Source organism: Podarcis erhardii (assembly GCF_964252035.2).
Source record: "Podarcis erhardii genome assembly, chromosome: 12".
Taxonomy (NCBI): Eukaryota; Metazoa; Chordata; class Lepidosauria; order Squamata; family Lacertidae; genus Podarcis; species Podarcis erhardii.
This window is the reverse complement of record NC_138513.1, coordinates 19686902-19712921: the sequence shown is the minus strand read 5'-3', so window position 1 is coordinate 19712921 and position 26020 is coordinate 19686902. Positions and strand designations below refer to the sequence as shown.

At 42.2% G+C, this 26020-nt stretch overlaps 1 protein-coding gene across 3 annotated transcripts in view; it reads left to right on the top strand.

The window, feature by feature from the left end:
- PLXDC2 (plexin domain containing 2) overlaps positions 1–13251 on the top strand; it is a 263873-nt gene extending 250622 nt beyond the window's left edge. For 2 of the 3 annotated variants that reach the window (XM_081882173.1, XM_081882174.1), the window contains exons 13-14: positions 1570–1730; positions 11367–13251. In XM_081882173.1, the coding sequence (XP_081738299.1) occupies positions 1570–1730; positions 11367–11483 (278 nt within the window). In that variant the 3' untranslated portion in view covers positions 11484–13251. The remainder of the gene's footprint in view (positions 1–1569; positions 1731–11366) is intronic. The other variant, XR_014161530.1, reaches the window with a different exon arrangement.
- Positions 13252–26020: the final 12769 nt, after the last annotated feature.

Here is a 26020-nt window from a genome sequence, read left to right as displayed (position 1 = left end):
GTGCAGCACCAACCTCGCTTCCCACTTTCTTCTCAATAATCTGCAACATCATCAATGCCATGAAGCCAGGTGCATGCGACCACCCTTCCCTGCCAGCTCTTCCTGGTGCCAGTGCAATGTTTAAAAATGTTTTAAGGGCATGCTCTGAATGCAATAGACATAAGCTTGAAAACCCATGTATCGTTCATGTATGCTCACCAGGGAGCCACAGTTGCATACAGCTCCCAGCTGAGTAGTGGCCAATATAACCCCTTCCAGGGACCATAGGATTCCACTCCTGGGTTTGAATGATATTCATTCAGAACTCCAGACCCCTTCTGATGACTATTATTTATCTGACAGTGTTGGTCAAATGCCATGCAGTATTTTATTTATGGCAAAACAGGCTATTCTACCCAGTATTAAGCTTTCAGTATCCCATTAGATGTCCAGAGCATCCAAAACCACAATTGTTCTTTGCCACCGGCAGCCAGACGCCGAGAAACTAGCTAAATGTACTAAACTTCATGGCATCAGTTTTAAACAGAGTTCTGGTTGGCTAGCTTTTGGAAGATTGTTTTGCTGTCGATGGTACTTGTTCTGATTTTGTCCCTTTCTCAACTGTCAACGTATTACGTATTACAACATGGAACGTGTTGCCACGTTCAGCAGCATTTTTATATGGTACTTAGGCTCTGTTCCGATCAAAATATTTGAGGACCATTTAATGCCCATCTGCTCCACTGTAGCACAGAAGTTTGGGAGATGATGCTCTGCACTTGCCCAATTTTATTGACTTTTCCTCAGAAAGATTTGCGATAGCTCGTAACTTGGAAGCTTGCAAGATGTGATGATGACCTGCAGCATTCAATTAATTTATGTCTGTAGGCAGTGGTGCATACATTAGTGGGAAAACAAAATGTAGATTCATTATGTGGCTTAATTTGGAAACGCTGGGATGCCTACATTTCGTGTGCAAAGAAGGAAAGCCCTGCTGGACCAGGCCAAAGGCCCCTTTGGTTCAGCATCCTCTTCATACAGGGGCCAACCAGAAGCCTATGGGATGCCCACTAGCAGGACCAAAGGCAGGACCAGATTCCCAGCAACTGGCATTCAGAGGCACACTGCCTCCAGCAGTGAAAATACAACATAGCCATCTGGCTAGTAGCCATTGAATTTGACTTATTCTCCATGAATTTGTCTAATCCTCTTTTAAAGCTATCCAAGTTGGTGACCATTGCTATCTCTTGCAGGACCACTGTGTAAATAAGTGCTTTCGTTTGTCTGCCCTACGCTTTCCATATCTAGCTTCCTTGGAAGGCCCCAAGTTCTACATCTTGATCATGTCCCATTCCTGCCTCCCGCCTTACTCATCTTCTTTCCCTAAACTATATTAATGTTGTTTATTGAGCTAGATATAAAGAGAGCATTTGGAAATTGTCCATTTTCATTGGCAATATATGAGTATGTAGCTCACAGGAAAAGAGGCGCCTCAGTTTCCTAGGGTAAAACCTTGTATTTATGGGAAAGAGGGAAACAAAATGAAATGTTGGGTTGGAGTTTTATGGTGTTCTTTCTTCTTTTTTACAGCCTCAACAGATGACAGTGCAGCAGAGAGAAAAAGCGGGACTCTTCACGCAGGTTTAATTGTTGGGATTTTCATACTGGTCCTGATTGTTGCAGCGGCAATACTTGTGACAGTTTATATGTACCACCATCCAACGTCAGCAGCCAGTCTCTTCTTTATTGAGGTGAGATGTGTTTGTCATACTAGATCACCAAATCTTCCACCTATAACCTGGTCAGAGGCTGGTCTGCTTCCTGTATGCTGAAACTCTGAAGTGTTCTCAGAGTCCTGATAAGCACTGGCTTTTGTCTTTTCCTGTCATGTTGCTATTGTTCTTCTTTGACTTACAATGCTTGGCCTTTAGCTGGGCAGTATGATAACAGGCAGGGAGTGTATCTCAAGCCAGTTTAACTGCAGTGAACTTGAGCATGACCTTTTCCCCAAAACGACGTGTTAAGTGACAGATCTGACTTGTTTGCTGAATAAATTTCTGAGGTCAAGTAGTCTGTCTCCAACCCTGTCTCTGAATCATCTTTGCAATAGTTGACCATATTAATGTGCCTGTGCCATCATGATACACTAGTTAATATCAGTATAACACATGCCATTATCAATAATGGTGGAAATAATTCATCTTAACTCAGTGTTCCTTTGTTGCATATTTTCTGTGTCTTACGAAAAGAAAACCCTGAAGTATCACTGTTTCTATAGGAAAGTAGACAGTAGCCTTGTTCCAGACACAGCTGTGGGCAACAACATGATGTGTATGACTGCTGGTTTCTGTAGGAGGTCAGAGCCGCTTATGTGTGGCTTCCTGGCAGAGTTTCTTGCAGGCAACTCACAGAGTCCAGCCTGCTTAGCTTCAGCAATAGGGCTGTGTCCTGAGTCTTCAGATCGTTGTCTTTTGCAGAGGCACCATCCAGTGTATGTGGAAGCACATCTAGGTATAGAAGGGAAGATTTATCTACTTCATTCCTTTGCTGTTTGAATGCGCATGCGAGTGTCTAAGGCTAAGCAGATGGCCACCTGTGCGGATATGCTATGCAATTCAGTGGATTTGCCAATCCGTATGTTGGTCACTCATTTAATGCTTGCCTATGCAAGCAAAAGTTATGCATCCACCGCACAGCTGCATGCAAGGAACAGGTATGAAGAGAAAAGCCTTTTCATCTGGACAAGCTGCTGAATTGGAGTGAAGATTCTCGTACCACGAAAACTTCCGGCGGAGCGCGGAACCAGGTACAGGCGAGGGTTTTTCCTGCGGAGGAAGCCCAAGCTTTTTCGCCAGATTTTGGGGGGTTTAAGGGCGCAAAAGCCCCCCCTTTAACCCTCTGGTGGGTGTCCAGAGGTCCAGGAACCCGGCAGTGCCAAGCAACGGTTCGCGGCGTCGTCAGGTAGCCTCAACGAGGCGAAGAGAACGACGGTGCGGGCGGTAGGCAGTCGGGCGACCATTACAGCGGCGTTCCCGGGCGATTTAGCAAAGCCCCGAACCTGTTGGGTATAGCGCTCCGCTCTCAAATTGAAGAACCTCGGACTCATTCATGAGTGGACACAATAAATAATTAACAACAAGGAAGTTTCCGAGTCCTAAGAGAGAAAGTTTGAGTTCAGCGGCGTTTTTGACTTCATTGGAAAAGGCACAGAGTTACGAGCAGAGCCTAAAGAGAAAGTAAGTTACCACCAACGGATACTGTTACTGTCTCCTCTGAGTTATAAATAGACAAATTAGAAAGAACCCCCCTAAAGGGGGAACGTTACGAGGAGCAGGAATAACTGTGAATGACTGGAAAACCAGTCAGCGGGGGTTTGTTTAATTGAAGTAAAGATAGAACTGTTGTTAAGATTTCCCGGAAGAGTAAGACAGCGAGAAAAGCTCGGACGCCATCTTCGAGAGGGGAGAAAAGGAGAAGCGCCGCCCAGCTATCAGAAAGAAAGCGACCTAGTGCTTTAGCCGCTTTAAATTATAGTGTTAAAGTAGCTAAAAAGTATCAAAAGAGAAGGACACTGGCGGCTTATTAAAGTGGTTTAAAGTGACATTGTTTTTGGTCCCCGTCGGTAGCTACGCTCTGAGCGCCTACTTTAGATAAATCAGCTTGAGAAAGCAGAAAATAAACGGACCAGACAGCCACCTATTTAGGTGTGCCCCAGCTATCTACAACGATTTATACGACCCCAACTTCAAAGGAAATTACTGCGACCCCCCTGTATAACTCTGCGGGCTACGGACATCATCCGGGCTTTGGACTTTAGGAAACCTCAGTGGCGCCCCCTGGCGGTTGTGGAACTTTTACCACTTATTGTGATCACTGCATTCAGACCGAAGAGACTAAGGTATTAAAAATTTGATTTCTGGATGTTGATTTTCGGTCTGACATAGCTTAAACTGCACAAACAATCCGAAGGAAGGAACATTATAAACTAGTGCTCTGGACAATCAAAGGGTAAACTTCCACTTCCGAGGTTTGGGGGGGGAAGAGATAATAACGAAGTTATTTTGTGGAGAGGAATTGCGGATGAAGTGACGAAAAGTCTCTCTACTGACAGTTAGGAATTGGTGTATCTATCGGTATCCAGGAATTGATGTTTTGTGTTCAATGACTCTATCTTAGTTATAGGTATTGGGTACCTGTTTACTCGAGTTTCTATGTATATTGTTACTACTAAATCTGCATACATTGTTTTATAACTTTGAATAGATTAATCGAATTGTGGTCAGGGCCCCGGAGAATACTGCTGAGTGAGAAAGAAGCATAAAACAAAGAAAGAACTATAAAAGAGAGATAGAAAGGACAGACAGGTACGAGACTGTGGTGTATAAAGAAAACTTATATAAAGAATATTGAAAATGTCATATAACCAGAAAAAAGGGGCGGAGGGAAGTACTCCAATAGAAAGGAAATCTTCAAAACAGGAAACAGAGTTCAGAATAGAAATACTAAGGATGTTTGCAGAAATAAAGCAAAGTGAGAAGAACTTAGAAACGAAACTAGAGCAAGTAGATAATAAAATAGGGAAAATGGACAAAAAGATTGAAGAGACAGTAAGTGAGCTAAAAGGACAGATTAAGGAGGTGTCAAAAAGAGTGGATGAGGGGTTTAAAAAGACAAAGTATGAATTGAAGGAAATGAAACGGGAAGAAGAAAAAATGAAAGATGAGATAGTAGAGCTCCGCAAAACACAAGAAGAGCTAAAAGACTCGATAGCGATGAATGAACTAAAACAAAGAGAAGTGAACCTAAGAATGAGACAGATCCCAGAATTACAAAACGAAAATATAAGAGAAAAAATAATAAAAGAACTAACACAATGGATGGGGCTACCAGAGGAGGAGATAGCAGGAACAATACAAAATGTATACAGATTGAAATCTAAAGCAAGTAGAGTTAAGAAACAACCAGGTGATTGTTTAGTTACATTCAAAGATAAGGAGATGAGGAACCTGATCTTGCAAAGGAATAGAGAGAAGAGACTGTATATAGATGGAAATTATATAATTATATTTAAAGATATACCGATCAGACTTTTGAAACGGAGAGAGACATATAAACCACTGGTGCAGTTGTTAAAGAAAAACAGAATCGATTTTCGTTGGGAATTTCCGGAGGGTGTCTCATTCTTCTATAAAGGAATTAAAAGAAAATTGACAAATCCCGAGGAAATAGGAAAATTTACAAGGAGATACAAAGAACTTCAACAAGGGGAGGAGGAACTGAAAGGTGCCGAAGGAGGAGAAAATCTGAGAGCGGATTTACTGCCGGGTGAAGAAGAGAAACGAAGGGAAAGAAAACAGGAAGAAGAGGAAGAGGAAGAAGACGAAGAAGAAGAAGAACTAGGAAACCCTTAAGTTAAAAAAAAAAAAAAAAAAAAAAAAAAAAAAAACTTAAATTAAATAAAAATGTCATTAAAACTCTGTAGTTGGAACGTAAACGGGATGAATGATAAGAAAAAACGGAATGGAATTGAACGCATTTTAAAGAAAAAGAACTTAGACGTAATATGTTTGCAGGAAACACATATTGCAAAGAAACACAGGAAAATGCTGATTAATAAGAGACTAGGGAATGAATTCATTTCCTCGGATAAAAAGAAAAAAAGAGGCGTGGTACTATACATTAAAAATGGAATTGAGGCACAACAACTATTTAAAGATGAAGAGGGGAGATCAATTGCAGTGCGAATAAACTGGCAGGGAGAAATACTGATTCTAGTAGGGATATATGCCCCTAATGGTAACAAAACAGAATTCTTTAGTTCCCTGGAAGGGAAGCTATTTGACTATATAGACCAGAAAATTATCCTAATGGGAGACCTAAACGATGTCGTTTCAATTGATATGGACAGATTAAGAAAATCAAAGAATAGAGAAGGTAAATTACCCAAGACTTTTTTCACAATGACCAAAAACTGCAATCTTATCGATATCTGGAGACTGAAGCATCCTCTAGAGAAACAATTTACATACCACTCAGAACCGAACCAATCATTCTCAAGAATAGATCAAATCTGGGTATCGAATGAATTATCACCAAGAATTAAAACGATAGAAATCCAGGCTAAAGTTATCTCAGATCATAATCGAATCGAAATGGAAATGAAAGGATTAGATGAACGTACTTTTAGGTGGAGATTAGATGACAGTCTATGGGATGATCAAAATTTTGTCGTAAGAATTAGGAAAAAATTAGAGGAGTACTTCATAGATAATATGGGTAAAGGGGTTAAAACAAGCATGGTCTGGGACGCCAGTAAGGCGGTAATGAGGGGCCTACTTATCCAACAAAATGTCTGGAAAAAAAAGAATAAGGAAAAGAGATTAAATGAGATCATGAGACAGATTACAGAGAACGAGCAGAAATTAATCCAAAAGCCGAATAATGAAAGGGTAAAACAAGAGATAAAATACCTGCAAACACAAGTCGCAATTATAATAAATAAGGAGATTGAATGGAACATCAGAAGGCTAAGACAGAAGAGCTTTGAATTTGCCAACAAGTCAGGTAAATGGCTAGCGTGGCAAGTCAAAAAAAGAAAAGAACAAAACACAATTAACAAAATAGTAGTAAATGGAGAAGAAACAACCAATCCGAAAGAAATCAGAAAAGGCTTTTCAGACTTCTTTGAACATCTGTACAGTCATAAGGAAAAGAATAATAGGAAAAAGATAGAAAGATATTTAAACGAAAAGATGGTAAAGAAAATATCGACAGAGGAAAAAGAACACCTAAATGCCCCAATATCTAGATTAGAAATAGAAGAAGTGATCAAGGACCTGAAAAGAGGGAAAGCTCCAGGCCCAGACGGGTTTACATCGAGTTATTATAAAGAAATGAAAGATATCTTGACTACGCCACTGATGGAAGTAATGAATAACATCTTAAAAGAAAGAGAAATGCCCGGGTCGTGGAAAGAGGCCCTCATTACAATTATTCCCAAACAAGATACGGATTTGACCTCAGTTAAGAATTATAGACCCATTTCCCTACTGAACATAGATTATAAGATCTTCGCCGGAATTCTAGCCAAAAGACTTAAAAAGATATTAATAAGGATGATACACGAAGATCAGTCAGGCTTCCTCCCGGGAAGGTCAATAAGAAACAACACTAGAAACATAATCAATCTTATTGAATTCTTATCTGATAGGTGTGACAAACCTGCGAGTTTAATATTCATAGACGCGGAGAAAGCCTTCGATAATGTAAACTGGGATTTTATGCTTAAAAATTTAGAAAGTATGGATATGGGCCGAGAATTCTTAAATGGTATAGGGGCAATCTACACAGAGCAGAAGGCGAAATTAATAGTTAATGGAGTCATTACGGAAGACATAAAAATTAGTAAAGGAACCCGTCAGGGCTGTCCACTTTCTCCGTTACTCTTTATAACAGTTCTGGAAGTACTACTAAATGTAATAAGAGAAAGTAAAAAAATCAAGGGGGTAACATTAGGTGCAAATGAATATAAAATCAAAGCGTATGCGGATGATGTGGTTATCACGGTGGAAGAACCTTTAGAGAGTATAAAAGCTTTTCTGGTCGAGACAGAGGAATTCGGTAAACTTGCAGGCTTTAAATTGAACAAGAATAAGACAAAAATGATTGTAAAAAACATGGATCAGGATAAGGCTATAATAATACAACAATCAACCGGAATCGAAGTTGTCAAAAAGATAAAATACTTAGGGATTTGGATTACCAACAAAAATATTGACTTATATCAAAATAATTACGTTCCGGTTTGGAACAAAATCAAAAAAGATTTAGAGATTTGGGCCAGACTGAAATTATCGTTTTGGGGTAGAATATCCATGGTGAAGATGATGCTGTTACCTAAACTGCTGTTTCTATTTCAAACAATCCCCATTTTAAAGGGAACAAAGATTTTTAAAGATTGGCAAAGAACTATCTCAAGATATGTCTGGGAAGGGAGGAAGCCCAGAATTAAATATAAGTTGTTAACGGACGCTAAAGAAAGAGGGGGCTTCGCCCTCCCAGACATGAGACTTTACTACGAAGCGACATGCCTTTGTTGGATAAAAGACTGGGTGAGGCTGGAAAATGGAGGGTTGTTAGATTTGGAAGGCTATAACAACAAATTCGGGTGGCATGCGTACCTGTGGAAGGACAAAAAGAGGGTTCATAAGGGGTTTACCAGTCATATTTTTAAGGGTCCACTAATAGAGGTCTGGGACAGATATAAAAACATATTGGAGCCAAAAACACCACACTGGCTCTCCCTACAAGAGTTAATGAGTGTTAAAAAAGTCAATATGGAAGAAAAGTGGGGGAAGCTTGAAGATATGGTTATAAAGGAAGGGGGAAAGTGGAAAGTAAAACCTTACGATCAGATAAAATCATTTACTCAGGGTTGGCTTCACTACTTTCAGATAAACGAACTTTTTAAGTTGGAGATGAAAGAAAGGGGATATGAGGAAAAAGAATCTACATTTCAAAAGGAGATAGTAAGCAGTGAAGTTAAGAATCTTTCCAGAATGTATAAAATACTACTAGAGTGGCATACGAAGGACGAGGAGGTGAAATCAGTGATGGTGGAATGGGCAAGAGATCTTGGGCGCAATATACTAATGGAAGACTGGGAAAGACTCTGGAAAGTTAATATAAAATTCACGGCTTGTATGTTACTTAAGGAAAATGTGATGAAGATGCAATACAGGTGGTACATTACTCCCGTGAAACTGGGTAAGATGTTTAAAGTAGATAACAAATGCTGGAAATGCAAACAAAAGGAGGGGACATTCTACCATCAATGGTGGGAGTGTAAAAAGGTTAAAAATTTCTGGGAAGAAATATATAATGAATTAAAAAAGATGTTAGGCTACACCTTTGTGAAAAAACCAGAGGCCTTCCTACTTTGTATCATTGGAAAGGACATTAGGAAAAAGGATCATAAACTCTTCCAATATGCGGTTACGGCAGCTAGAATTGTGATAGCTCAGAGATGGAAACAGGAAGAAATCCCAACGGTGGTAGATTGGAGAACAAAACTAACAGAATATGCCGAGTTAGATAAATTAACTGGGAAAATAAGATATTTAAAAGATCAGACGTTTATTGAAGATTGGGGAAAATTTGTAAGATACCTGGAAAATAAATGTTTAGTAAACACAACGTTAGTGGGGTTTAAAGAGGCTGTGTGAAAGACCAACAAGTATTGTTTAAGCTCAAATAATATTTAAAGGAGGTACAAATGGCAATATAAAAGAGGAAATGTGATATGAAGATTCAAATGCGAATGAATGTCAATACCGCTGAAGGAAGTTCAAACTGTACAAGAAAGGATAAACTTCGAATACATTGTATATATAACTGAATTTAATAAAGCTTTTTTTTGAAAAAAAAAAAAAAAAAAAAAAAAAAAAAAGAAGATTCTCGTACCACACAGCATTGCTCTCAATGTTGCTATACTCTACTCGTGTGGGTAAAGTGGTTGTGCCTCACTGGGTTCAACTGAAGGTAGAAATAATTCACATAAGCAACACAATCCACCTCCACAGCAACTGGGCCATTCTGCATGCTGATCGTCATCAATGCAATTTCATCATGGGAATGCCAACATCATTGCTAGGCGGATGGATGGATGGATGAATCAACAAATCAAATGCCAAATGATTTCAATATGAGCATTAATCTACAACCCTAGACTCAAATGAGACTACTTTTGAGTAGACATGTCTCGTTGGAATCTTCACAGCTCTTTCACCAGTCTGTAGAGCCCTCTTCCTTTAAAGGGGGGAGTGGCTTCATGACCAGCAACAGTGACAGAACTGTGGGGTTGTTGATGGAGGTGGGGAAAGAAGACTCAGTAGTTCCCAAAAATGAAAATGAAACTTGTTTGCTTGCTTGCTTGATTAGCCCTAATACTATCATTTTCCCTTTAATAAATATTGTAATGTAGCAAGTTACCACAAGGACTTGTTTAGTAAATTGGTAGTAAAATTGCAAGTAATCTAGCGAAGGCACCTCATAATTTACATTTCTCTGCATGCAGCAAATAACAAAAAAAGATGTTTAATGTAATGGAGACACCCCCCATGATAAACTGTTATGTTTCTGGTTTGGTAAGCTCTCAGCATGCAGAATAGTTCCCGGCACCCTTTCTGTGTGCATTGGTGGACAAAACAACATGTTTCTGAAATGATCTCCACCGCAGATATTATGAGCTTACTGTGGAATAAACTCATGGAAGGAAATGCATATAAAGAGATTATTTAGAATCTCAGCAAACTAACACTGAATCAGAGCGCATACACAGCGCTCGTAATTGCTGTAACTGAATTCTCATAGTAGGTAAAATGTACAGCATTATTGGTGTACATAAAAAATTATATAGCTCCTTATAAGGCATAACAATATGCTTCTCAGTTTCATCAGGAGCCATGGGGGAAATAGTCATTAAATGCCAATATACCCATATTCCTTTGCTTGCGCAATATGTGGAAATCATTAAACCCCAGTGAGCACATCTGTTCAGTTATTCTATCACCAATCTTCTCCTTCATCACTTATCCCCTAATCTTTATCTCCCTGTGGCATGTGCATAACAGATCTCTCCCACTACTTACTTGCTCACAGCATCCAGAACTTTCTTTTTTTTTACAGTCCCAGGGGGTTGCTGTGCACGCATACAAAATCACATAACACTCCCCCTCCCATTGCTTTTAGTAACACTTTCACCATAAATAAATAACTTAAATGACTGTTTTCATTGTTTGGAAGACAAGGGTGTTCTGCAGCCATGCTTGCCATGTGCATTCTGTGGCTGCAGTCCTATGTTCACTTACCTGAGAGTCTCATTGCACAAGTCCCCCAAGTACTCAGTGAGGGCTAACGTCTGAATAGACTATGGGATATCTTTGTTAAATGTTAGAAGGCTATCCAGGAGAGCTTCTTAATTAGATTGGTGTTCTCTGCCCAGTTGGTGTGTTTGCTGTTGTGCTTATAGTATTCATTTGAGTACATGGCAAAGAGAGAAGCCGGCTGGTTTGTTTTTCCAAAGGCTAATAACAAATAGCTCATTTCTGTTTTAAGGACATCTGGACACTTAAGCAATAAGCTGATCTCGTTGGAAAATTCAGTTTAGTTCAGTTCAACAAGCTTTGTTTTGTTTTTTTTAAGATTCTGCCCCTCCCAATATTCTTTATTCTTTATCATACCTAGCTAACAGGACCAGTGGTCAGGGATGATGGGAGTTGTAGTCGCAAAACAGCTGGAGACCCAAGTTTGGCCTACACTGATGGTAGAGCTGGGGACAGCTTCTGCTAGAGTCTGACTGCCTTTGTTTTTCTTGTCCACTCTTCTAGCGTCGCCCCAGCAGATGGCCTGCAATGAAATTTCGGAGAGGCTCTGGACACCCTGCTTATGCCGAAGTGGAACCTGTGGGTGAAAAGGAAGGCTTCATTGTGTCAGAGCAGTGCTAGGATTTCTAAGGCAGATCACCAGTACTGGCCTACAGGTGTGAGACATTTACTCTGCCTCTGACGAAAGAAATGGAAATCTAAGCTGCTGTAAACCCAAGAGAGAGACAAAATGGAGTTCTGGATAAACTTTCTCCGAGGAAAAGTGTCTAGGATACCCGATTACCCTTTCAGAGATATTTTTTGCCCCCCTCACAGCAAATCACCATGCCATGTTTCAGTAGCACCCTTCAGAAACACGTACAGTAGGAGAATGATGAACACAATTGCCATGCTCTCTAGATATCGGAGATGTAGAGTGATTCGGGATATAAAGCTTTAGTTCAGAACAGTGCTTCCCTTCTGGATCCAGTGCAGTGACGGTGTTTCTATTCCAGCTGTTACCGGTGGGTTATCCTTTCAGCCCCAGAGGCAATGCTCCTCATTTGACAAGGCTGCTGGTGAGATCAATCTGATGCAGATAACATAGCAAAGCAGTTTTCTGCAGTTCATGAGTAATGTAATTTTCATTTCTAAAAATAAAATTAGAAAAAACCACCCAAGTCCAGAAACATGATATACATCTGAAAACAACAAGAGTCCTTCTTGTATTCTGTAGGCTTATATCCCATGAACTGTGATTATTATTGTTTTGCTCACAACTATATTTCTATAGTTGACAAAGCATTAGAGAGTTGTCAGGGGGGTTTTCTAAAAAAAGCTGTAAGGTTTTTCACTATGGTGAAATTGGGCTGTCCTGCTGGAATATACAGAGAAATTGGACTAATATTCAGTTTTGATCTTCACAAAAGTGAGACGGAGTCAGCACTGCCAGGTACGCTCGCTTGGGAGTAAGTCGATTAGGAGTGGTCACGCCTAGTATTTAGCTGATAGTTTCAGGGATAATGTTTATGCTCCTGAAATGTGGATTGAAACAAAAGTGGTAGATGTGTTTGGCTGATGCCAGAGGGGAAACAGCCTTGAAACACAAAAAGAAATTATTACCATTTTTAACTCTTACCATTCTGTCACAGGTCACTTGAGAACAGTGCTGTTGGTTCCACCGCACCCCTCCCCAAGACAAACATTAAATGTGTTGCAATCCCTGCAGATTCATGTAGAAGTATTGTTTAATGCACATAGTAGCAGCATACATACATACATACATGCATATATATATATAAATACATATATATATATATAAATCTATTTTTTTTATAGCTAACACAAGGCAGGCTCTTGTGACTGTTAAGAGTGCTTTTTTGCCATCCGGACGATGGAAATATATTGCATTGCTGCATATTTCCACTGAGTTGTAAAATAATCCTTAATATTAAAATAAGATTTTATGTTGTATAGGGAAAGTGGTTCATTTATCTGCAGTGCTATAACTTTGCCTGCCTCTGGAAGCCACGGTTTCTTAAACAACAAAACCCTTTCCTTCCCTGACTGGGAAAGATAATATTTTTTTAAAGAAAACTCCCAGTGAAATATTCCTTTGGATGGAAAGGGGGCAATATATATTGAGCTACTAAAATGTCTATTCAAGTTTTGTATGGACATTATTGCATTGTGAAACCCATTCATTAATTTCACCTTCCATATGAACAGCAGCACTTGAATCATAGTAGTTTCAGGTTGTTCAGATACCTTTTCAGGTCGCACCTTTATAACACAGTTCTTTACATTTTCACATCAATACTTGTATGGTTCTGGTTTTTTTAAAGGGGGGGAAACAAAACCTCCATGATTTTTACTTGTTATTTCCTTCAGTAAATAATACAATACTGTATTTTCTGTATTCATTATTTCCTCTGTTGGATTCATTTTGCTGCGTGTCCACTAGTCGTCCAGAAGAAGATGGGACATTTCTGAAAGTAGTGGTTTAACTACAAAACTGTTAAAAAGCCAGTCATTTTCCTTTCCTGGACTTTTCCATTTCCTGGTAACAAACCAGAACTCATTCTGTACAGGGACCAGCGGCGTAGCGTGGGTTATCAGCACCCGGGGCAAGGCAAGTAATTTGCGCCCCCCAACCCGGGGCAAGGCAAATAATTTGCGCCCCCTAACCCGGGGCAAGGCAAGTACAGTAATTTACTCTCCCAAGCAGCAGCAGCAGCGAGGCTTCTCTCCTTAATTGATTCCCCCTCCACACCGCGTCGTTTCCTGGCTGCTCCCCCCCCTTCCCCTCTCTCTCCTCCTCGCTCTGCTTGCCTTGCCCTGCCCTGCCTGAGGGCACCCTGAGGAGACTCCGCTCTCCTTTTTGACCAGGCGAGGTGGGAAAAAGGGGGGAAAGTCTCTTCCCGCCCCCTCGCCAGACTCCCTGCTCCGCTCGGCTCACTACCCAGGCGGCCAGTGGAAAGAGAGACGCAATTACCTCTCCCTCGGCTTCGCCAAGCTGTCAAAGCCCGGCAGCAGCGGCAACGGCAGCAGCAGGCGCAGCCAGACCCCCGCGAGCCAGCCAGCCCGCCCGCCCGCCCGGCTTCCTCTCCTTTTTTTGCCAGCGGCAGAAGGCTTTGCTCTCCCCCTTCTGCGACCTCCTCACCAAGCCGAGCGAGCGCGGGCTCCCTAACCAGTGGATTTTAGTAGGGGCAGAGAGCTGCTAGTGCGAGTGCGCCCCTGCCCAAGTTGCGCCCGGTGCGGCCGGCACCCCTGGCACCCCCCACGCTACGCCACTGACAGGGACCTCCCATTCTTCCCGTGACAGGTCTGGGTGGACGGCTGTATTGTAGAGAAGGAAACAAGAAGTTTATTCACCTGAGGGCCAAGAAGATTACTGGTGAGGAAACTTTTCCAGTCCAAGAGCCGCATTCCCTTCTGAGCAACCTTCCAGGGGCCAGTGATAGACAGGGCATGGGGCAAAGGAGCACAGAGCAAGACATGTAAACACACCTCTCAGTATCCTCCAGTTAAACAAACTAGAGGCATTAGTAGCATTATTATTATTTTATTAAATTTGTATGCCACCCTTCACCTGTAGATCTCAGGGCTCTTCACAACATAAAAATACAAGATAAAAAAAACACAAAATACATAACAAGAAGAAACCAATAGCACACCCCTCCCACAACATATTTAAAAGGGTATTGGATGTGAAGCAGCCCAAGGTCTGGTTGAAGGATGTTTTCACCTGGCACCTAAAGATGAATAATGAAAGTGCCAGGCGAGCCTCTCTGGGGAGAGCATTCCACAAATGGAGCCACTGCAGAAAAGGCCCGTTCTTATGTTGCCACCCTCTGGACCTCTTGTGGAAGTGGCACATGAAGATGGGCCTCAGATGATGAACACAGGGTCCAGGTAGGTTCTTATGTTGTGAGGCAGTCCTTGAGGTATTGCAGTCCTGAGGCATTTAAGGTTTTTTTGGTCAAAACCAGCACTTTGAATTGAGCCCAGATACTGATTGGCAGCCAGTGCAGTCGGGCCAGGATTGGCGTTATATGCTCAAACTGTCTTGCCCTGGTGAGCAACCTGGCCACTGAATTCTGCACCAGCTCAAGTTTCCGAACTGTCTTCAGAGGCAGCCCCATGCATTGCAGTAATCTAACCTAGAGGTTACCAGAGCATAGACAACAGAAGTTAGGCTGTCCCTGTCCAGATAAACCTGCCACAGCTAATGGAAGGCACTTTGCACCACTGAGGCCATGTGAGCCTCAGGCAGCAGCGGTGGATCCAGAAGCGTCCCCAAGCTACGTACCCAGTCCTTCAGAAGGAATGTAACCCCATCAAAAGCAGGCAACCTCCCATTCATCTGGTCTAGGGAACCACCCAGTAACAGTGCCTCAGTCTTATCTGGACTGAGCTTCAGTTTGTTGGTTCTCATCCAGTCAAGTTATCAGATTTCAAGGGCATCTGGTAGACTTCCATCTTGGTATCAGCCATTAGCATCACATTCTCCCATATCCTTTTGGAGAGCCAAACCATTGGTGTAGCTGCCTTGCCAATTTGCTTGTCCTGCTCATTGTTTATGGAGAGGTTGCTGGTTATGATGGAACCCAGGTAGACAAAGTTATCTACCACCTCAAGCGTGTGATCACTAATGCTGATGTGTGGAGTGCTGGTGACATTCTGACCGAAGATGTTGGTCTTTGTCAGGCTGGTGGTGAGTGTGAAGTCCCTGCAGGCGTGTGCAAAATGGTTGATGAATCTGTAGAGCTTCCTCAGAGAGTGCTGTCAAGGCTGCGTCACCTGCAAGCAACATCTCATGGACAAGAACCCGCCATGCTTTTGCCATGGTATGGAGACACATGGTCCAGATGCTGTTGAACTCCCATCAGCTTGGATGAAGATAAATGAGAATAGGAGCTGGAATCCAATCACATCAGGAGGGGCAAAGGTTCTCTCTCTTACACCCACTGAATACCTTCCATCACTGGTATAAGAGAATAGTGATAAAGGAAGTCAGGGAAACACACTCTTGTCGAATGCAGCAATGCAAGGAGTAAATAATATTTCAAATTATGCAATCACACAGCCTGCTCTTTTCAATAGCTGGTAATGTTCTGTAATAACAAATGTACTAATAAGATATGGGGAGATGCATTTTGTCTTTAGTCCCAGAAACTCAGCAGTTGTACTGCTAATTAATGGTGTAGCAAATGAGGCTGACATTCTTCAGCCACCCTATCTTATCTTGTGGAGCCTGCAAAGGCCATGGAGTCATTGCAGCTGCCCAAGGGATTCTGATTTTGCTTCAGGGCATCTTTGATTGCCACAGGCTGTTAATTCAGGTGGCAGGCACCACATGTAGAATCCTGGAAAATGCTCATTCTTACGGATCACAAATACCAGACAGCAAATTATGAATCACCAATAAAAATGGGCCTAGTGTAACAATTACTGAATGTTCGCTTGCTGTTAGTTTCACGCATGAATGGATGCACAGCATATTTTGCTCATGGTGCCAAGCTTGATACTTGTACCACTTACTAAATTCATGTCACTCCAGAGCCCCGTTATGGCCATTGTGGCACAGTGTTAATCCTTCTCAACAGATGCGTTCCACAACGCTGCTCTTAATTCGTCTAGTTTAAGGACCTCTGGTGGTAAGAAAGAGTCACATGAGAGTGAACATCTTGGGCACGGACTATCTTGTGTTGCTTTCAAATGCTTCTATTCCTCTCTGTGGGATGTTCACAGGAGAACTCTGTGGTTTGTGCCTTTGGGCCATAACTGAATAAACCACATGTAGATAATTTTACAATGTTGTATGCCACTGACGTGAATGGGGAAATGCCTGTGTCATTTGGCAGCAGACAGTGGGACGGGGCAGGCAGCCTAGGTACGCTTATCTGCTTGTTAGAAAACCAAAAATCTGAAATAATACAAAAGATATATACAGCAATTTAAATGAAATAAAAATGATGTTGTTATCAGGTTCAATCTTTAGTTATTACTAAAAAAAAAAAAAAGCACCAGTGTCTAGGCTTTATGGTAATAACCAGTATGTGAGAATTGGGGCAATTCATTAATTACATTGCATTGTAGAAAATACATGGAGAGCAGTTTCTGGGTGTCATGAACTGGCAGGACAACAGGGAAGAGGAAGAGGATCCCAGCCAAGAATGTAGCCAGGACTGGGACACACTGGGGCAAGCTGGGGATGGGGAAGGAGAGGTTGGTGTTGGAAGTACTCACAGGGTGACGGAGGATGACAAGGGGATGGGGGTTAATGCACAAGAATCAGAACAGCAGGACCCAGAGGGGCCCCTGTCTCCACAAACACAGTGGGCTCTGAGGGAGCAGCCGAAGGGGAACTCCAGGAGGCTGAGGCAGGCAAGCACCCACAGCCCAGTTCCCTAGCTGGCCAGGTGGGTTCACTAGCTCTGGGAGGAGGCGTGTGATTCCTCAGCTGGAGTTGGCTTGAAACAGGTGAGGGTCACCTGGCTCATCAAGCCCAGGTGCTGCTACCAGCATGCAAACTACTAAAGGGCAGCAGAGCTGAGGTGCTGTTTCTGCCCAACTGCCCATATAGATGGACCTCAGCTTGGGTGCTCCAGGGTCTCTGTGGGACTCTGCTTCCTTTTGACACTCGGATTGACCCTGGACTGGGGACTTGACATACTGGCTTGCCACCAGGTAGGCCAAGGGTTCTTGGATCCATTTACTTTGGCCAATAGGCATATTCATGTGACCATGTAGTACTGATATCTATAGGGAAATGCCATTCATGCCTCCTTTGATTCACTATGACAAATTCTGCCTTTTCCTGTGAAGCAAGAATGGCATGGAGCTAACTGTCATCTATACTTCCCATGTTTTTAATTTGATTGGATTGAAAATGATACAAATATGATTCTTTACTCCAACGTCTGTGGTTAAGTGTCAGTATTGCCAAAGAATCCTGCTACTATAATTGGAAGCACAAATTTGGACTGTGAGACAAATCCAGAATTAAATGTTTCGTAAGTGTTCTCCTTAGTTTTTAATGGTGATCATTCTGATCCAGCAATGATGTTGCACATACTGTTATGGCCCAGCGGCTTGGTTGTTTGGTGTGTGTTTGTGTCTGTTTAACTGGGTATGCTTAGCCTGGAGAAGAGGTCATTATGAGGAAATGTGAGAGAGCCATCTTCAAATATTTAAAAGGCTGTCAGAGAGATGGTGTAACAAATTGGCTTGCTGTTGCTGGGGAGGGTCAAATCCAAACCAACGGATTCAAATGAGAATAAAAAGGAGGTAGACTGAATGTTAGGAATAACTTTCTGATGGTGTGAGCTGTTTGACAGTGGAAAAGACTGCTCAGAGTTACCCACACCTGTTTTAGATGCCATTTTCTCTACATTTGAACCTGTCTTTTCTCTTGGAGTCTCTTGTATATTGCTGGGGTTTTTTGTTTTTTTAATTATTGCATTCGCATGTTGTATGAACAGTTTTAGTCATTCTGTCCTGGGATCATCTGATGATGGGCGGTTAAGAAATATTTCAGTAAATAAAATTTCTGCTTGCACAATCGTAACAGCGGTGAGGTCTGCTGTGCAGAAAGAGCAAGCTACATTCCTTTGGCAACTGTGTAGGGACCAGCTGCTCTTTAGTGAAAGGTTTACATGAAAAGATTAATTTGTACCAAAATATTTATTTGGGTTTCCAGTATCCTTAGATGCTTAGCAGACTGGTGCTTTTAGGATGATGACTATAGTGTTTCTGACATTAGCCAAGTGGTCTTTTAAAATGCTCGGCAGATTGGTGGATGTAATAAGGCACATTAAAATCCAGATGAAGCAAAAAAATCCAAAAAACCTCAGTACGTCAGCAGATAAAATGCGAATGCAGCTTTGTCAGTGGCGTAGATAGGAATCATCTTATGTAACGAGATGACATGCCTTTTTTCCATGGGATAATTGTTCGTGGCGTGATTACGAATTAAACCCTTGACAGGGAGGGATGGAGGGACATTCTTGACATGAAAACATGGCTAGAATAAAACAAACCAGCCAATGAAATCAGCTGTGTAATGCTGTGCAGTTTTACAAGTGATCAATAGCATTAATACAAAAGTTATGAACTTGCAGCCCACAGGTTTGATCAGGCTGAAGAACATAAGATGAGGTTGCTGAATCAGGCCCATGGCACATCTCATTCTCACTGTAGCCACAGAATGATCTGCGAAGAACAAAAGATGGGATCCCCCTGTCTCCAATCACAGTGCAGGGATGGGGAGGAGCATGTGTCTCGCATGACATGTGGCAACTGCATGTAGTCTGTATGTGGTATATGTGTGTGTCCCCCAAGATATGCTTTGTACCTGCTTTTTGTATATAACACCCCCGATATGATTTAAAGCCCTAACGGCCTCGGCCCAGTATACCTGAAGGAGCGTCACCTCCCCCATCGTTCAACCCAGACACTGAGGTCCAGCTCCAAGGTCCTTCTGGTGGTTCCCTCCCTGCGAGAAGCAAAGTTACAGGGAACCAGGCAGAGGGCCTTCTTGATAGTGGCACCCGCCCTGTGGAACGCCCTCCCATCACATGTCAAGGAAACAAACAACTACTTGACTTCTAGAAGACATCTGAAGGCAGCCCTGTTTAGGGAAGTTTTTAATGACTGATGTTTTAATGCAGGCGCCCCCAAACTCAGCCCTCCAGATGTTTTGGAACTACAACTCCCATCATCTCTAGCTAACAGGACCAGTGGTCTGGGATGATGGGAGTTGTAGTCCCAGAACATCTGGAGGGCCGAGTTTGGGGGTGCCTGTTTTAATGTATTTTTAATCTTTTGTAAGAAGCCACCCAGAGTGGCTGGGGAAACCCAGCCAGATGGGCGGGGTATAAATAAAAATTATTAATATTATTTGTCAGTGTTTGGGGGGGGGAGGTTCTGACCTCCTTTTTACTCCTTTGTCTAGTCCTCAGACCTTAGTTGGCACAAAAGAGTCTTTGAGAAAGAGTATTCTTGCAGAGTATTGCTGCTTTTATTCTTAAAAAGTCTTCTTCAACCACGACAACAGCTTTTACACACACCAAACACAACAAGCTTTCTACCATCCAACCATCCCACACCCAACACTAACATTGACCACTCTATATATACAGGTACAATTTGGTGAAAGGTTGCATGAGTCATTGTCGGCCACTGATTCATGCTGACTTAGTTCTTTTAGCATTAAAGAAACAGCGGCCAATTTTTAGCCGTGACATCATCATCGTTATTATTATTATTATTATTATTATTATTATTATTATTATTATTATTATTATTCTGCATAAGCATTCACTCTTACTGGGTAACTAAAAGTGGGTATAACCTTTTTCCATTTTGGCAGAAGCAAATGAAATTCATAGGCACAAAATCCACCGCAGAGGCCTGCCAAATTGTAGGTCCAGGTTTGTTTGTTTTTAATGAGGGAAGTAAAGGGGATTCATTTTCCTGCATAATCCATATACAGGCAATACCTTTTTTATTAGGCCAACTAGAATTCCAGAATCTATTCAGAGGTGGCTGAGTGCTGTATATTCTTGCCTGCTGATTTAAAATATATATTAAAAAATCAGCAGCTTTACCCCATCCAGTTCAGCTTTCATGAGGCTTGTTTGCGTTTTGAGGAGATGTCCTCCAGTAAGCATTAAAAGGTGGGTCTATCTTTAATAATGTCTCTAGTGTGTTGAAGGAGTTTCAGATGATTTTTTTTTTTTTACCCCTCCAAGCAGAGCAGTGGATGACTTCTGTAAAAGTTAAGTGAAGGTTTTTTTAACTCTTAAAAAGTCTCTTCACTGCTCTGCTTTAACAAAATGCTTAAAAGGAAATAATCCAGAGTTCTTCAGTGCTCCACAGGAGCTGTTGGCTAGCCTCACATCATGCAGAGCCCATTAACCTAACATTGAGGAAGAAAGAGGTACAGCAAAGTAGAGAACACAGAAAACAAAATGGCAGAGCAACATGAGGCTTTGTATAGGGTTGCCATATTTCAAAAGGTGAAAATCCGGACACAAAAGCTTTCTTTAACAAAGTTGTTGAGCTTTTTTGGGGGGGGGCAAACTCACCAAAAAGTGAAGTTTTAAAGCTATTTTTAAGGAAATTCACCAAAATCTACACTTCCAACACAGACATTTCAGCAATTTCCATCCGGATACTGTTTCCGACTGCCGTATTCCAGATTCATGGCAGCCCTAGCGTTGTGGGGCCCTGATCTGACTTTGTTGGCATCACAGTTTGACTTGGGGAGGTGTAGAATCACTCTCATTCACCCTATTATTTGGATCCAGCACTGAGTCCTTGGTATATGTGTGCGCTGTTGGGGGGGCACATAGGTATATGTGCCAAAGCCACCACTGATATTATTTAAGGAATTTACATCCTGCCCTTCCTTCCCAAGGAGCCCAGGGCTGCAACCAAATCTACAATTTAAAACAAAAACCATTTAGAAACAGTTAAAAACTAAAAGCAGGTACAGTTTAAAACAATACTCCATCCAGACAGGGTTTTTTCCCCCAGAGGGAACTCACCAGAACTCAGTTCCGGCATCTCTTAGGTGAGTTCTGGCACCTCTCCTGTGGGGGCCATTCTCATTATAACAGAACAAGGGAAGCGTTGCTGGTGAGTTCTGGCACCTCTTTTTCTAGAAAAATAGCACTATATCCAGTAATCTTGGGGTTGAACAGGAATAGTGTTCTTCAGCCACGAAATACCTAGGTAAACAAGAATGTTTTCAAATTCCTCCTGAAACTTAAGGATGGAGACAGATGCACCTCATTAGGGAAATAATTCCACAGCCAGGGAGTCACCACTGAACAGGCCCTGCCGTAGGTCACCCCCCCCCCACATGCCCAACTGGGCAGCCTTCAGTGGTGGCACCAACAACATGACCTCACCTCCCAGTCGGGGCCTGAAGAATGGGTGGCCTTCAGATGGGTGGCTTATCATTAATGCGATTCTTGGGCTAGAAAGGGTTAGCCACACCTGCCCTAATAAATGGAAGAAATTCTACTGAGTATTCACACACTCCATTTCCTTACTGAATATATAAGGTTACTTGTGGGCCAGCCCCATTCATCCTTCTAAAGTCTAGCACAGGCTTCCTCAACCTCGGCCCTCCAGATGTTTTGAGACTACAATTCCCATCACCCCTGACCACTGGTCCTGCTAGACAGAGATCATGGGAGTCGTAGGCCAAAAACATCTGGAGGACCAAGGTTGAGGAAACTTGATCTAGCACTTTTTCAGGGCAAGAGTGCACAAGATCACAGCACCCAAAATGGCCACCAAGATGTCTTGAGGAAAAAATGTGGTGTCCCATTTTTTTCCGGGGCACTTGGAAGGTATGCACCCCACTAGAGTCAGATTTAGGGGTGCTCAACCGGTTGGGTTGCACTGGGTGGATAGCATCAGGAGTGCCACAGCTATGATTTAGAATAAAGTGTGACAGGAGCCAAATTCTGGCATCGCACTGGGCGCTGCTGAAATTTGAGGCCCCAAGATCCACCACTGACTCCACCCTTCAAATGCATTCCAGATGGACAAAAGCTCAATACCACACAGCATGTTATTGTGTGCCACAAAACAAAGTGACAACCACCAGTTCTTAACATTTATTAGACAAATTGGTGGTAGTGATTTCTCTAGAACAAAACCCAGAAGAGTGGTCAAAAATACCGCACCAGTAGTAATAATTAATAATAATAATAATAATAATAATAATAATAATAATAATAATATTATCATTTATACCCCACTCATCTGGCTGGGTTTCCCCAGCCACTCTGGGTGGCTCCCAGCAGAATTAAAAGCACAATAAAACATCAAACATAAAAAAGCCTCCCTAAACAGGGCTGCCTTCAGATGTCTTCTAAAAGTCAGCTGTTTACAGTGGTACCTCGGGTTAAGTACTTAATTTGTTCCAGAGGTCCGTTCTTAACCTGAAGCACCACTTTAGCTAATGGGGCCTCCTGCTGCTGCCACACCGCCGGAGCCCGATTTCTGTTCTTATCCTGAAGCAAAGTTCTTAACCTGAAGCACTATTTCTGTGTTAGTGGAGTTTGTAACCTGAAGCGTATGCAACCCGAGGTACCACTGTATTTCCTTGACATCTGATGGGAGGGCATTCCACAGGGCGGGCGCTACTACCGAGAAGTCCCTCTGCCTCATAACGTGGAGATAGCAAGCACAGTAGCCTTGGATAAATCCTGAAAACGGATGCCAGGACACATCCTAGCATGGACACTAGGGATGTTAGAAGGCATTGTTTTCACTTTTGTCCTATATTCCCCCCCCCCCATGCAACAGTGTTTTCATTCTGCCGTCGTTCCTCTTCTGCCAAAAACCACATTTGTCCTACTCTTTGCTGTGTTGAAATTATGTAACTTACATAATGTAAATAATTATTTTCATTGGGTACATTGTCATGTTATTCAACCCTATTGATTTCAATGCAAAAAAATGCAATGTGGATGTGGGGAGAAGAGGGACAGAATTAATTATGTATTGTTTGTGGGCAGACAGCAGCAACAACCACCACCACCACAACAGCAGTGAATGCCAATTGTATTTGCTGGTTTGATTCCCGTTCTCAACGTGGAATGAATAAACAAATATTGGCAATTTCTGCTCCTATTCCTGTTTTCATCTGAATTATCTCTAGCGGGCACGTGCATCAATAATGCTGAATAATAAAATGAGCTGCGCTATCTAAGATCATTCATTTTCATCTTTCTCTGTTAAGAGCAAATTCAGGTGGTGAACGCAGATAGGATTGGAGCTCAAAATGAGGCCACTGGGAAACAAGAAGGCGATGTGGCAGCATGTTTTGGGGAAAACTCAAGTTTGCAAAGTACACGCCAATTTAGCATTTAATGGGGCCACACACAGCAACAGCAAACATCTTATAAGGACTGAGCATGCTCAGTAAGCATAGACTGTTGAGTGTTGGTTGGGAAAGAAAAACAGGGAGGACTATGAATCTTGAAAGAAACACTCCTGTTAGGGGTGATAATGACAGGAGCCCAGGATTCCTGTAGCCCTGACTGGACAGATCCTTGCTCTGATGTGAGCTGGGAGAACAGGGCTGCCATGGCCTTATCTCTTGTGTTATTGGGGAGACTATCACATTATTGGTCTGTGACTTCAAAGGCAACTCTAAATCATTGTTGGGGGAGCAAATGTCTTTGGAAGCGAAGTTGACGTGCCTGCTTTAAGCTGTGTTTGTGTTTGTAACAAGGGGTGTCAGTTCCATTTGCGATAGCAGAGCTAGCAGACAGATGAGTCATCAGCGGCACTGATTTTTGATGGGCCATCCCAAATGGGCAGAGAAAAGTAACTACACTGGCAGTCAGAGCTCATTATTGAGACAGATGGTGAAAGAGGCACGTCTAAAACTAAATTCAAATACAAAACAAGGGCTTCCAGAACACCAAACATCCTCTCTCTCTCTCGAGAGCCCGAAGACTAAATGAAGAGAAGGAATTCATTCAATCTATTTCAATATGTCGGTGGCCAGTGCACGGTTTCTTTTGGGGGGGTGGAACACAAGAGCAGTTTATTTCAATCAGTAAAGGTGATATTTGTACAGAGATGCTTCGGTTTATGGGTGAGAAGCAGTTTTACTGCACCATCCCAAGCAGCTGAAGAACCACTGAAGTGTGGCATAGGAATATAGGAAGAAGCTTCCTTATAAGAAGCTCAGTATTGTCTACAATGACTTGGATAGGCTCTTCAGGGTTTCAGAGAGAGCCCTACCTGGACATGTCAGGGGTTGAATCTTGGACCTTCAGATGCTCTGCCACTGAGCTATGGCACTCCCCCCCCCCCCCCCGGTAGATGGACTAGTACCATTGAGGGCTCCTTGAATCACATGGAAGCAGAAAGACTGGGAATGGCAACAGCCATTCGATTATAGATCACAAGCAAAATTCCTGGTACCCATTCACTTCCATGGGAGGAAGTAAAGAGACTGCAATCAGGTACTTGGCTGAAGGGAGCAGGGAATCTTCCTGTTGACTCCAGAGATTTGTGGCACTGGTGAAGTAAATATAATTATGGTATACCCCCAATACTACCAAGGCTAAAGGCTCTTAATTGCTTCAATAGAACTGCCTTCAGATTGTCTGGATTTTAACAAATTGGTCTCCGGTTGTTGTTTTAAAAAACTGTTCAGATTGTCTAGATGTTATCAGAGACCAATTTGTTACACACAGGGAGAAACTTCACTTAGGAAATAAGAATGTAAAGATCTAATTCCAGGTATTCTTCTTGTTCCCTATCTACAGAGTTTTAAGTGTATGCGTGTGTGAGTGCATGCGTGCTATCAGTCTTACGCATGGAAGGAGCATAACATTCTGTGCCTTGATGGAGGAGCTACAGTGTCCATTCATCTTTTTAAAAATGCACTCGTTTTATCTAAGAGTGTACATCCATTTCATAATGAATGGAAAGTTGAAATGAATGTGGCCCATTCATTTTATTCAGTATTATTAAAGAAATAAATGCCGGTGTTCTGAAATGGTTCCCAGCATCATTTATTAATTTGTCTCTCATTTAGAACTCGGTGCCATTTTAACATTCATTTCCCCTTGGAACCAGCATAGGTCAAGTTAGAGGTGTGGAGAAAGGGGGCAAGGAGAGATTGCCGCTGTAAGATGTCCAACATATATCTTTCCACATATACTGTAACTGTCCAGTTACAGTGATGGTGGGATGCCCTTGTTATTTTCTGAAAGGGAGACAAATACTTGGTCCTGGGGGTTGCCTGTTTTTTACTATGAGCTATTTCTCCTTGGAGAGTGTGTGTCTGCAGGTCCTTCTGTTGTTATGCCTTTTCTCTTTCTGCAAAAACAGACCCCTTTCCATTACCTCTTGCAGTTCCTTAAAGTATTTTGAATCCATTCGACACTATATTACACTCTATTTCCCATTCACTTATGCTTAGCGAGTCGTTAGTAGTTCTCTTTATGAAGCGTTTAGGCAGTAGTTAGGCTGTCCATCCCTGTGTCTTTGCTGATGAAATGGAAACATTTTCTCTGTACGGCTGAAATTTTGCATGCCAGATTCTTTGGAGCGGGTAGTCAAATGTTATGGCATTTAGGTAGAAAACACAGTTACAGGCAGGGCATCAGAAAAGCAGGTGGGTTTCCTCT